We start from the raw sequence: 13,354 nt of genomic DNA, 5'->3' as shown, positions 1-13,354 counted from the left end.
TTCTTAATAAGTTTTTTATTAGAGAAGTTGTGGGTTTACAGAATAACCATGCATGAAATATAGGATTCCCATATACCACCCTATTAATAACACCTTGCCTTGATGTTTTACATTTGTTACAACTGATGAAAGCACATTTCTATAATTGCACTATTAACTATAGTCCATAGCTTAACTTAAGGGTCCCTGCTTTTGCTGTGCAGTTCTATGAACTCTTTTTTAAAATTTTATTCTGGTACCATATATACAGTCTAACATTTCTCCTTTAAATCACATTCAGATATACATGTCAGTGCTGTTAATTATGTTCACAATATTGTGCTACCATTACCAGCATCCATTATGAAAACATTTTCATCATTCCAAACAGAAATTCTATGCATTTTAAGCTTTATCTCCCTATTCCCTATCCCTACCCTATTCCCCTGGTAACTTATATTCTAGATTCTAACTCTATGAGTTTGCTTATTCTAGTCATTTCATATTTGTGAGATCACACAATATTTGTCCTTTTGTGCCTGGTTCATTTCACTCGACATGATATCTTCAGAGTTCATTCATGTTGTTGCATGTATCAGAACTTCATTTCTTTTTTAATGTGAACTACATTTCTTTCTATGTATAAATCACATTTTGTCTACCCATTCATCAGTTGATGGACACTTGGGTTGCTTACATCTTTGGGCAATTGTGGATAATGCTGCTATGAACAATTGATGTGCAAATATCTGTTTGAGTCTCTGTTTTCAATTCTTTGGGGTATATACCTACAGGTGCGATTGCAGGATCATATGGTAATTCTATACTTAACTTCCTGAAGAACTGCCAAACTGTCTGCCACAGCAGATGCACCATTTTGCATTCCCATCAAGAATGAATGAGTGTTCCTTTCACCACATCCTCCTCAACACTTATAATTTTCTGTTTTTTTAATAGTAGCTATTCTAGTGGGTATGAAATGGTATCTCATTGCAGTTTTGATTTGCATTTTCCCTTATTGCTAATGATGTTGAGTATCTTCTTATGTGTTTTTCTGGTTCATTTACTTATCTTCTTTGGAGAGATGTCTATTCAAGTCCTTTGCCCATTTTTAAACTGGGTTGTTGTTTTGTTGTTTAGTTGAAGAATTTCTTTATATATTCTGGATATTAAACCCTTATTGGAATGTGGTTGCCAAATACTTTTCTCCCATTCTCTATGTTGCCCTTTTACTTTCATGACAAAGTCTTTGCAGGTACAAAAATTTTTAATGTTGATGAAGTCCCATTTATATATTTTTCCTTTTATTGCTAGTGCTTTGGGTTTAAGGACTAAGAAACCATTGCCTGACAAATCAATAAACTCTTAAATGGAAAAAGAAAACACTGGTGTGAAGATATTTTAAAATCAGGAATATTGGATTCCATTTCCCCCTAGTTAACTCTACACAGGCCCTTTCTTTTCTCAGTTCAGAGCTTCCTCCTGGCAGGTGTCCGCAGTTTAGTCCCTGTCAATTATAGTTTGTTTTATCTGCTTCTAGAGTCAATACTGACTAAGCCAAGAAATATCTAGACAGCATAATTTCCCCATTACTAGGGCTTGGAATTAGTAGTCTGTACTTCTAGTTTAAGTCCTGGGCATTTTCATAGTCACTGAATCACAGACTCCTCCTAATCAATGTTTCTTCAGTTCACCCAACTGCATGATGGCCTTACTCCTCTCAATAGTACTTTAACTCTTTTCCTGAATTTTGCTTTCTTGTCTGAAGTTAAGTCCACTAAGCTGGAGCCATGACATCTACCAAACTTTTGCCAGCCCCCACTGCTTCTCGGAGAGTTGACTTTTCCCATATGTCTGTGTTTCTGCTCCAAACCAGACCAACCTCCCAGAATACAATGCTGCTCTCCTACCTAATTCCACTGTGGCTATTTTCTTACAATTACAATGAGCCACCTGCTGGATCCAACCCTTTGGGTAGAGATGTCAACCTAAATCAAGCTCAAATATCCACAGCTTTATGACATCATACACATATATTAACATTACTAATCCATGCTGCTTCCTCCAAAAATTGCTGACATCCCAGCATCCCTTATAGCTGCACTACCTTAGTTAATGATGTTGGTTTCATTATGCTCATTTCACCCTAAAATTAATCCCCCAGAAAAGGGGAATGTCTCATCATGGTAATTCATTACTGATCAAGCCAGATTCTTGGAATATTCAGTCCCAAGATAACACCTTTAAAAGGAGAAAATAATGTCTCATCACCATGATTGTTCAGGTATTATGAGGAAATTCAATTACTATCTACATCTTATGTCTCTCATATTTCCAGCCCAGATCTCCCTCCTAAGCTCCAGATCCATATATCTAACTTAGAGATTTCCTCTCGACATATCTCAGGAACCTCAAACTCAATATATCAGATACTGAAACTCATACTTTTTACTCGTGGCTTCTCTTCAACCTTCTTTCTCAATAACAACTACAAAATAAAACCTGCTTCTCTTTATTTGTTCCATCTACCTAGTTTCCAAACTAGGAGTAGAAACTTGGGCTTCACCTGAGAATCCATTTCCTCACATTTCACATCCAATTAATCAACCAGTCCTATGGAATTTCTCTCCTAAATGGTTCTTGAATCCAGTCACTTCTCTCCATGCCCACTGCCAACAGCCGAATGAGGCCTCCTCCACAAGAGCTTCCTACTTCCCTCACAACAAAATTCAAACTTCTCAACATCACATTGCAGGTTTATAGCTCATAAAATGTTGATGTACATAAATCCATAGTTTCTTGCCTGGCCTGCCTTTGCCTTTGACAAAGCAGCTGCCTACTGCATGAAAGGTGCAGTATAGAGCATATAAATCTCCACAGATCAAAGATAATAGTCTCGGGAACAGATGTGGCTCAAGCAATTGAGTGTGGTCCCGGTTTCGGTTCCTGGTGTCTCGTGAAAAAAAAAAAACAGAAGCAAACAACAAGCAAAAGAGACAAAAAAAAAAAAAAAGCAAAAAACAAAAATAAACTCAGGGAAGCCGATGTGACACCGGCTTCACATATAGGAGGTCCCAGGTTCAGTCCCTGGCTCCCAATACCTAAAAACAACAACAACAACAACAAAAACAAATAATAGGTTCAGAGCAGATTATTTAACAATAATATTTGAGCACTTTAAAAAAAACTCAGCTAAAGAGTCTATGTGACATGTAATAAAATACTTATTTTAACAAATATTACCATGTGCCAGGTACTGCTTTAAGAATTTCAGGATTATTCATTCACTTAATACTTCTATTTCTACAACGTGCATACTATAACTACTCTCATTTTTTAGATGTGGCATATAATTCACAGAGTTTAAGATAGTACAAAAAGGTAAAAGGGGTAGGACTTAAACCAGGTAGTTTGCCTCTAGAACTGTTTTTCAAACATGGCACTATGTTCCTTCTCAATGTGTGGTATATTAACATGGAAAGCTTAAATAATCATAGCATAAGTTTTACTTGTTATATTTAGTATAACTTACATTATAAAATAATACTCATAATTAGAATAACAATCATGTAGAGTAGGTGGGCAGGGAATTTATTACCTCTGTAGAAAGTTTAAATATTATAGGAGCAAAGAAGGACAGTGATTTCTCTTCATACATATAGAAGACATTCAAGTGCTAACATTCCACATTATTAACCATACTGCAAAAGCTTCCTTCAGGATGTCTTCTAGGAGAATTTATCTACTGTGTTTCTCTGGTAGAGACTCAGAACCTCATTCCTTTACACTTGTGAATGTGTCATTTTTCACTCTTCTATGTCATCTATCCATAAGGAGGTCACTTTCTGTATGCCTCCTCTGCAACTAAAATTCACAGGCTAGGAGCAGTTATCGTCTATTTATTTATTACTATGAAACCTCTCCCTCATGTCTCCACACTAAAGTGCCAAGACCCCCCAAATCCTGAATTTCTCTAGAGCTTTATAATGTTCTTTTGGGATTCAAAACAGCCTAACTATAAATTAAAAGTCTGGACAGAGTTGAACATACCCACATAATGTCTGGCAGACACCTCCAACTCTACACATTCCCAGAGTCCAACATTAAGCTCTTTTCATCAAATCTGTATCTCTTCAATATTTTCTCCTTCAATAGCAGAAATTTTCCACCCATAACTTCTCTCCCAGCACCACATTTTAAAATTCTATCACAAATACAAGTTCGTTCTGGCCCCTTTTTCATCTTCACTGACCCTGACCCTGTTCAGACTTAATCTTTCATGTAGATCATTGCATTAACCTAATAGATTGCTCTAAATATAATTCCTTATTAGCAGAACCCACCCTCCATATTGCCCTGCGATTGCATTTCCAAACATCAATATGATTATTTATTCATTCAAAAGAATTTATACAGAACAAAATCCAAACTCCTCACTCTCCCATTCAAGGCTCAACACATACTGGCCTTGGTTTCCTGGCTGGCTAGTCATTGAGGTTAGGAATGTGTCTTTTTGAAAATGTGCAGTTAAGAAAGCTCTCCCTTATACGCCGTTTATGTGTGTTTCTCAGGGCTACCTTAATTTACCCAGACAGGAACTCCCATCCTGCCTCAGAGCAGTGTCACCTTTTTTTTTTTCTTTGTAGACCAGCAACCAGAGGGACCGCTGACTCCCGGCAGCTCTTTAGCCTGGGGTTGGGAACCGGTTCTTGATTTATTTTGCAATATTCAGATAGATCTGACCTGACCCCAAAATTGCATGGAATCTGCAGTGACAAAACAAGGCCACCCCCAAAGAAAAAAAGAAAAACCTGTATCTTGTTACTCATAGCCTCGGTATTTTCACCAATTATGTTAACGCAGGTCCGAAAGTGAACAACGGCTATAACATCTACAAAGGAGGCCAAAAACACTTTAAAAGTGAAAACTCCCAAGCCGACAAACAGCCTGGGGCTTACACAGTAGCGCCCCCCAATTATCGCGAGAAGATAGGCAGGCACAGGCGCCTTCTCCCTCCCTCTCGCGAGATTCCAGGGCTTCAATTTCACGCTTGGGGAACTCGGCGGAGCGTCTCCTGGGGTAACAGCAATGGCGGCTCCGTTGCGTCAGCGGTTCTTCTCGCTGGAGCTGCTGGTAGACCGCGTACATCTTGAAGCCGGGATACTGCCGCCAAGCGTGACTGCGGAGGAGGAAAAGGAGGAGATGTCCTCGCCGCCTCCAGCGAGCTCTCTCTGCCTGGCGGTGGCCTTCCGCCTGCTCGACTTCCCCACGCTGCTCGTTTACCCTCCGGGAGGTCCCGCCGCTCCGGCCCCGGAACTCCGGCCCGGCGTAGTCTGCTTCGGTCGCGGCAAGTCTTGTCTCTTCCGCTTGCATCCCGACACCCTTCACCACCTTCTCCTTCGGATCCCGCTATACGCGCTCCTCTTGCACCTGCCCCCCGGGCGTCCGACTCCCGCTCCACAAATCCTGGGTAACTGCAGCATCTCGCTGGGCACCGCAGTCCAAAAAGTCCTGGGGCCGACCGGGTCCAGTGGCTCCCATGGTCATCGAGGAAGTTACCATTTGCGTAACCCAATGGGGGAGCGGATTGGAGACATTGCTCTAGGCTACCGCCTGACTGACCTTGGAAGCGGTCCGCTGGGTCATCTTGAGCGGCCAGTCACCACCACAGGAAGTGGTGTGAAAGGGTTAGAGGTGGAGAAGGTACTTGAGGTTAGTTCCCAAAACGTGCAGGAAAAACAACTACAGCACCCAACCTTAGAGCCAAACCCAAGAGATGCTGATAGACGTCTGGTGGGTGTAAAAATGCCAAAAACACAGAAGGATTTGAAGGAAATAGTTTCCAACTCCGATAACACGGGTTCTGTTGAGAATGGCAAAACTAGCTCTGTTGTTACTTGTCCAAATGCTAGTAGCAGTAGTAGCCCCCTAAATCAGGAAGTCACAGAGTTGGACATTGAAACCAACACATTTTGCCCTCCTCCTCTGTATTACACTCATTTGACCCCCCAAAAAATACCTCCTGCACAGGGTAGAATCACCTTTGTGCCTCAAATGAATGTGTCTGAGAAATCAGAAGGTATTTTTCAGGAAGAAAAACTTGTAAATGGCTCAACGCACGGGAGTCCTCTAAAACATGTGACTCCGGCAACACGTGAGAGTCCTAAAATGCTTATGAATCCTCCAACACGTATTGAAGAAATAGGAGCAAGTAGTCAAACTACATGTCACTCCCAAACTGAACAAAATAAAATTAATACTATAAGACAGCTGCCTTTGTTAAATGCTTTGTTGGTTGAGTTGTCCTTGTTATATAACCAACCCATTGCAAGCCCTACTCATATACATCCTCATTTAGCCTGGTTATATAGACCAGAGGATAAAAAGGCACCAGAATCTACTGCCAGATCTACATGCAAAGCAGAATGCAAGAAGGATAAGCTTTCCATGGGGGGGAATGAAAAGTCAGTGAGTCTTCAGTATGAAAAGAACCAAGTTGAAAATCTCAAGAAAGGTATATATTTTGAAAAGAACAGTGGCAACTCCAAGAAAGGAGTTCCAAGGGGGAGGTTACTTTATGGTTTAACAAATACACTAAAACTACGTTTAAAGCAAACAAACCCTGAGATGTTGGTAGTACATGAAAAGAGAGAACAGTATAGAAAAATGCAAGCCCAAATGAGGGGTATAAAACTCAGAATTCCATCATCCAAAGTTAAAGTATTAAGCTTTGCAGAAGAGCAGAAGCAATGTCAGCTGCCTGAAGATAAGTCTTTAGATTCAGGTGCATCTTTTGTTGAAAATAATGATACTTCAAGTCAAATTAGTGGGGTTTTTGATGACCCTGACACAACTAGATTGAAATGTGCAACTGAAAAAAAGACAATTGATTATGGTGAAAATAGAACCAGTAATGGTTCATTGGAAGAAATTAAAAGTCCCACAGAATCCATTATCCCAGAAAAAGTTACTCATAAAAATATTTTGGAAGGAAAACCGGAAACAAAAATTCAAAGCCCGTGTGTTTTCCAGCAGGATGTAGTTGTTGACAGAATTGTAATAGGTAAAGAAACAGATGATAGACAGGTTAAAACTACAGATGATAACATCCTTATTGTTGATAGAGGTGAAAATAAAGTCAGTAAAAATAGTTGCTCTGAAAGCATATCAGAACTAAAGTATTCAGATGATTTCACCAGCCCTTGTTATTCTGAAGATTTCTCTACCACTGAGGATAACAGTAGGAGTATACAGACTTGCAATAGCAGTCCAGGGATAGGAAAGCCAAAGCATAGTCAATCTAAAAGTAAGTCGAGTGAATCAAAATTGTTCATAAGAAAAAATAGCAGTGAAAAAAGTTCTATTCTTAGCCCACCTTTTTCAGTGGGATCACCAGTGTACTCATCTAAAAGATCCCATATTTCAAAGACAAAGGATAAAAGTTTGGAAGAAGCATCCATTACCTCTACCAGTGATTTATCTTCATTGTACTGGACCCAGGAAAAAGAAAAACAGATAGACCAAAACAGTATGCATAATTCTAACGTTAAAAAGAAGAATCAAGACATCTCTATTAAACTTAAAACAAGAACTGGTTGCAGGTCTTTAGAAAAAAGTCAGTCACCACGGACATCCCAAGTGAGTTCTTATCTGCCATCTAACTTGTCAGAACTAGAACTTAATGCCCTGGATAGTTGTATATCAGATCAGTTTGAAGAAGATAAAAGTGAAGTTGGTTCACTAAATATTTCCAAGCAATGCAAAGATATTTGTGAATTAGTAATAAACAAGCTTCCAGGGTATACAGTGTAAATATACATACTTTAAAAACAAAACTTTTTTTACAATATGTAGGTATTGTTAGTGAAGAAAAAGTAACTTTTTATAGTATTTTAAATGCATAAATCTTGTGAATAATTCTTTTCAAGAAATAGAATTGTTTGGCCATTTCTTTGATGCTTAAGGAGTATTCTAGCAATAAATTTGATAATATTGATCATGAAATCGCTTTATAACCTAGGTAAATATGCTTTTAAATTGTTCTCTAATCTTATAAAAATAAAATGTCTCAAAGTATCTGTCTTAATGTACCTATCCTCTAAAACTGGCTTCTTGCGTGGGATTGGATTGAAAGAAGGAGGCTTGTTAATAAGGATATCCTCAAATGGGAATAATCATTTAACAAATATAGAGATGTACTGATGAGGTGCAAAAAAATAAAAAATATTTAAGAGACAGCCCCTGCTGTTATAAGAACTTGGAGTTTATATGTGTACTGATTCATTAGGGGAAGTCCTTGACACATATCTCCCATATCTCCAATAGGTGAAGTCCCTCTTATAGGTTGTCATAGAGCTTTATTACCACAATTGGTGCGATTACTCAATGTTTATCTCCCACTAGGCTTTAGTGCTGAAATAGAAGGGACCATATCTGTTTTGTTTGCCTATATGTTCTTAGTATCAGTCCCTGGCATGGCTTGGATGCAATAAGAATATTTGTTGAACAAATGAATGATGGCCAGGCATTTAAAATACCTAAAAGGAGCAAATAGAATTAAGCAGTAAAAACAAGCAGAAACCCTAAAATAAACCAGAAAGTTCTTACTGGAGACATTTATTTGACTGTAATATCTTTTTGTTTTGCTGGCTATGAACAGCCTTCAGGTGTTCTCTAATGTACTTGGAGAGGGAAACTAAAAAGGTGTCTTCCCATACAGTTTCTTGCACAGGAAATCTAGTTCATATAGATTCTTCAATAGTTTTTTTTTTTAATGTGTGAAGTTTAAAACACAACGTTTAATTCTTTATCATTTCTTCCATTGCTTTTATACTTAGACATTATGCTGAGTTCAAATATTTACATATATTTTCTTTTAGCTATGTAATACTTCAATTTTAACTCTTAATTTTTAATATATCTGGAATATATTTGGATGTATGAAATGCAGCCCTAATTTTCTTTTTACAAGTAATTGAATTACCCCTACAGGCATACTTTGAATGATCAGGATAGGACTTAGGTAGATGGTAAGGAGAAAGAGGATGTTGTATTCCTGGACACAGTATGGAAAACAAAGAGAGTTTTGATGACAATGACCATGATATATTCATGGGTCAGAGAGAATATTATCTTCATTAGGATTCTTGCTGCAGAGTAGAAAAGAAATTTGTTCAGTTAGGAATGTCTCTCATTGTTGAGGGCCTGATGCCAAGCAAATAATAAAGTGTCTTAAACAATAGGAACAATGGAGTATTTTAAATTATAAATGAGCACAGTAAGTAGTCATTATGACATTTTAAATATTTTAAATTGTCAAAAATAATTTCTTAGAGGAACAGAAATTATGCCAATAAAATAGTTTTGAAATATGAGTTTTTTCACTGACTATGACCTTAATTTTTCTGAAATATGTAGCGTATCATCTCTCAAAATCAAGATAAGTTCTAATGCCAGGTACTGTAGCTAGATATACAAATGACATTGGCTTAGTGTCTAAATTATTTAGTAGCAATTTTTCACTACTGTGGAAGAGAAATATAAGCAATAGTATAAGAAACCAGAGAAATAATTACCTCAACCCAACTGTTTTATTTATTTGGTTGAGAGAACTGTGTCATTGTGATGAGAATTGATGAGGAAAATGATGAATTCGGTGTGTCTAAGATACAACAAAGGTGAATGAACTATGTGCATTAAATGATAAAAGTGAGTAGCTTAGTATGCTTTTCTTTGAGTTTTCTAATGAATTCTTATTTCTAGAATTATGGTGTTGGTTTTCCTACCTATTTCTGTGTAAATGCTTACATTTTTGCATTTAGTACTTCCTTTTGCATTCTATATTCAAATTTTATTTCAGTTTTTTCTGTAACCTATCAACTAAATTTTTAAGAATTTCATAATAGATATTTCCCCTGAAACCTTATTTCTTTAATTGCGTAAAAGTTACTGAAGCATGCAAGAGTATTTCAAGGTAATCAATAAGGGAGACCTGTCATTTAGTTGCTTAGAAAAACTAAACTGTTGGAATCCAGTTTTTTTGAATACCATGAGTAGCTGAACTGCGGTGGGCCAAGCTGAATTGGGAGAATGTCTTGAAAAAAAGGTGAACCACGTAAGTGATGTTAAGACTTCTGTGTAGGACTAATATTTGCAGCTTAGGAGGCAGTGGTCAATAATGACAAGTCTGTTGAATTGTTGGCATAAACCAGATCCTAAGAGGTTATACACATATATGCAATATCTTGTTTGTTCCTCCAGTCACATGAATGCTCTAGGTAATATCTTCAGATACGAAGAACAATGATACTGAACTGTCATACTTCTTGTGGCTTTTTCTTTAGAGCTGCCTCTTTACACCTCAATTAACTTTGTGGTTTTTCTTGCTGTACAAGCAATGAATTATTTTTGGGACCAAATTTTTATTTGTAGGATCATATAGGTTAAAGCCATAAGTTTACTAGCCAACGTTTATATTATCACATTGGATTTTTGGCAGGTAAAAGATTTCTAAACAAATTGAGTAACATATAAATAAACAATATATTTGTCAAGTCATAAATTGTCTTTGGGACTACAGGAAGAGCCATCCTTCAGGCTATTTATGCTTTAATTTGCATTAAAATATTTAGTGACTTGTCCAGGATGGCAATATATGAGCAAAGACTTGCTAAATTCTTCTTTCCTCATTTTTAACCTAAAACAATACAAGGAAAACTTACTAGGTCAAGGGCCAAGTTATTCTTACTGATTTTCTCTAGAGAGCTATGTCATGCCAGCAAGTGACAGACTTCAGGATGAGCATTATTAGGTCAGAGTGTCATTCTATAGTGGTGGAAATATTTCCTTATTTTTCAAACTCTTTAAAAATACCTCTATTAAACAAAGGATATACTAAAAAATAGAAAATTCAGGTAAGAACTTTTGCTTCAGATGGTATACTAAGGAAAATTTTTGTTCCATTTCTTCCAAAATCCCATGGAAATGACAGAAGACATGTAAAAATAAAAATGAATCCATAGTAGCCCTGGAACAGTGGTGATGAACAAGGTAGTTTGAGGAATTTCTGGAAGTTATAAAGCAGAGGGGATTCAGTTGATAAAAATAAGGCTTAGAAGTCCTCTATGTAGCTCACTGAGGATGCTGCTGGAGAAATGAGAAAATAGTGGTTTTTTTTAAGATTTTATTTATTTCTCTCCTTCTCCCCACCCGGGTTGTCTGTTCTCTGTGTCCATTTGCTGCGTCCTCTTTCCCCGCTTCTGTTGTTGTCAACGGCATGGGAATCTGTATTTCTTTTTCTGTGTGTGCAGCGCCATTCTTGGGCAGGCTGCACTTTCTTTCACGTTGGGCGGCTCTCCTTACGGGCGCACTCCTTGCACGCGGGGCTCCCCAACGCGGGGACACCCCTGCGTGGCAGGGCACTCCTTGTGCACATCAGCACTGCACATGGGGCAGCTGCACACGGGTCAAGGAGGCCCGGGGTTTGAACCTCGGACCTCCCATGTGGTAGGCGGATACTCTAACCACTGGGCCAAGTCCGCCGCCAAAAATAGTGTTTTCTAACAGAGCCCCATACAAATTTCAAGCTCAGTCAACAGGTCTTGGGAGTGGGAGCAGGCCATGGGACAACTGGGGGCAGAAACAACCCTGAGTACAATGGAGAAGCTAGGCCAGAGGATATTTGTGACATACTTAGAAAACTTTTTGGGACCAAAGAGAAAAGATAGTATTTTTGTTTTTTACACCAACACATATGGTTATATTAAAAGTATCTTTCTCAGTTTTATTGAGGAAAACAGTAACTTAAGTGGCAAATTAAAGTGGTATAATCTTGTGTTTTGGAGACAGATGGAGTTTACATCCCTGATCATGTTGTATTACTTCTTGGAACTATTCACTGTAGGATTGGTTTGAGGATTATATCACGTAACATGTATATGACACCTGATGGTGAATGTGCATGTGATTTTTGGGGGTGCATTTAACATTGTCACTGAGAATGTACCATGGCATCTGTACACCTGACTGAGGGAGATGAATTTTCAACTAAAACCTATCAGGATCAACTCTTCTTTCCAAAAGGTTTAAACAACCTTCCATAGCATAGCAAGGCAAAGTACAGAGACAAGACAACGTAAACACTTTTGGCCAGAGAAAGCAACTGTTTAGGTCAGAGAACAGAGCCACAAAAGCAAGCAAGAAGAGCGCTTATCAGAACTGTAAGCAATGTGGGGCATCTAGCTTTGTGCAGAGTAGCAGGAGTGAGGAAAATGCAAATTTTCTTATTCAATAAAGAAGGAACTCTGAGCCAGGGCATAAATAAAGTAAAACGTTTTGGGGGAAAAAAAGCATTCTGTGCTTTCCTGCAAATCCCCAGGTCAGTAGCCCCTGTTTTAAAAACAGCCTAAAGGTTTTGTTTTGTTTTTTCCTTTCTGGATAATTCATGTCTTTCCAGAGTAAGTCCACGAAAATATTTATTCCCCTTCTTTTAAATGCCTTGGGAGTGAGGATAGGTAAGTGGGGAAGGAACTGTCATAATAATGCATCATCATAAAATAACCAGAAGTGTATAGAATTTGTTGGAAAAGGAGGAGACATAGCTTTCAGATGAGATATTGTATCTGAATAGGAGAGTCCTTGGCAGCAGGAATCTATGAAAAAGTTTGGATTTTAATAGGGAAAGAAATTTTAATTTGTCCAGTAATAGGGCAGGATGGGAGATTAAACTCCTGAAGAATAGTAAGACAAGATGGCAGATGAAGTTCATGTGTCAGAAAGAAATGTGAAATAAAGTAGGTCCAGCAGTGAGTAAATGAGTTGGTTACTCCAGGATCAGAAAATGAAAGCTTGTCTGTTCAGTGTATTTTATGTTTGGTTCATTTCACTTTTGTTTTCTTCTTGGTTTTAGTACAGTTCTTTGAATGATCTTCTAACTGAGCTGTAAGAGAAATAGAAAAGGGATTTGGCTGTGACTTATAATTAGGCTGAAATCCTAAAGAAGGAGAAGTATCCCCCCAAGTCCATATATCTGTAAGAGCACCCAGAGGAGGATGAAAGACAGAAAGCATGGATTAGGAGCCCTTATAAAGCCCCTCCTTTTTACCTAGAGATTTCTCTTTCAGCTCTTCTCTACTAAAAACCTTGGAGGGTTTTGCATTTTGTTTTAATAAAGGAAGCTGTTCAATTACAGAGAGTCTCTCACCCACCATTGCCTGGAGTACTGTATTTCATAACTTGTGATTTCAGTGTCAACCCTGTGGAGTGAATTGGGACTGAATTTTGTACATGGAATGGCATAAAAAATAATGAATTGCTTTAGATATGGAGAAGCCTATTGTCAATAGAATTGGTCTGAAAATTACTGCTTGCATAGCTA

General features: G+C 38.0%; 1 protein-coding gene across 1 annotated transcript; it reads left to right on the top strand.

The window, feature by feature from the left end:
- The first annotated feature begins 221 nt into the window (after positions 1 to 221).
- Positions 222 to 8,055, top strand: MAP10 (microtubule associated protein 10). The gene has a single exon (XM_004485121.5). It carries the CDS (start codon positions 5,068 to 5,070, stop codon positions 7,789 to 7,791), a length of 2,724 nt encoding a protein of 907 aa, XP_004485178.2. The 5' UTR covers positions 222 to 5,067; the 3' UTR covers positions 7,792 to 8,055.
- The last annotated feature ends 5,299 nt before the right edge of the window (positions 8,056 to 13,354 follow it).

Source organism: Dasypus novemcinctus, chromosome 13 (genome assembly GCF_030445035.2).
Source record: "Dasypus novemcinctus isolate mDasNov1 chromosome 13, mDasNov1.1.hap2, whole genome shotgun sequence".
NCBI lineage: Eukaryota > Metazoa > Chordata > Mammalia > Cingulata > Dasypodidae > Dasypus > Dasypus novemcinctus.
Note: the sequence above shows the minus strand (reverse complement) of the source record. Positions and strands in the feature narration are given on the sequence as shown.

Excerpts from the sequence above, each read along its gene's own strand:
- MAP10 (XM_004485121.5), top strand. The coding sequence starts at position 5,068 with ATGGCGGCTCCGTTGCGTCAGCGGTTCTTCTCGCTGGAGCTGCTGGTA.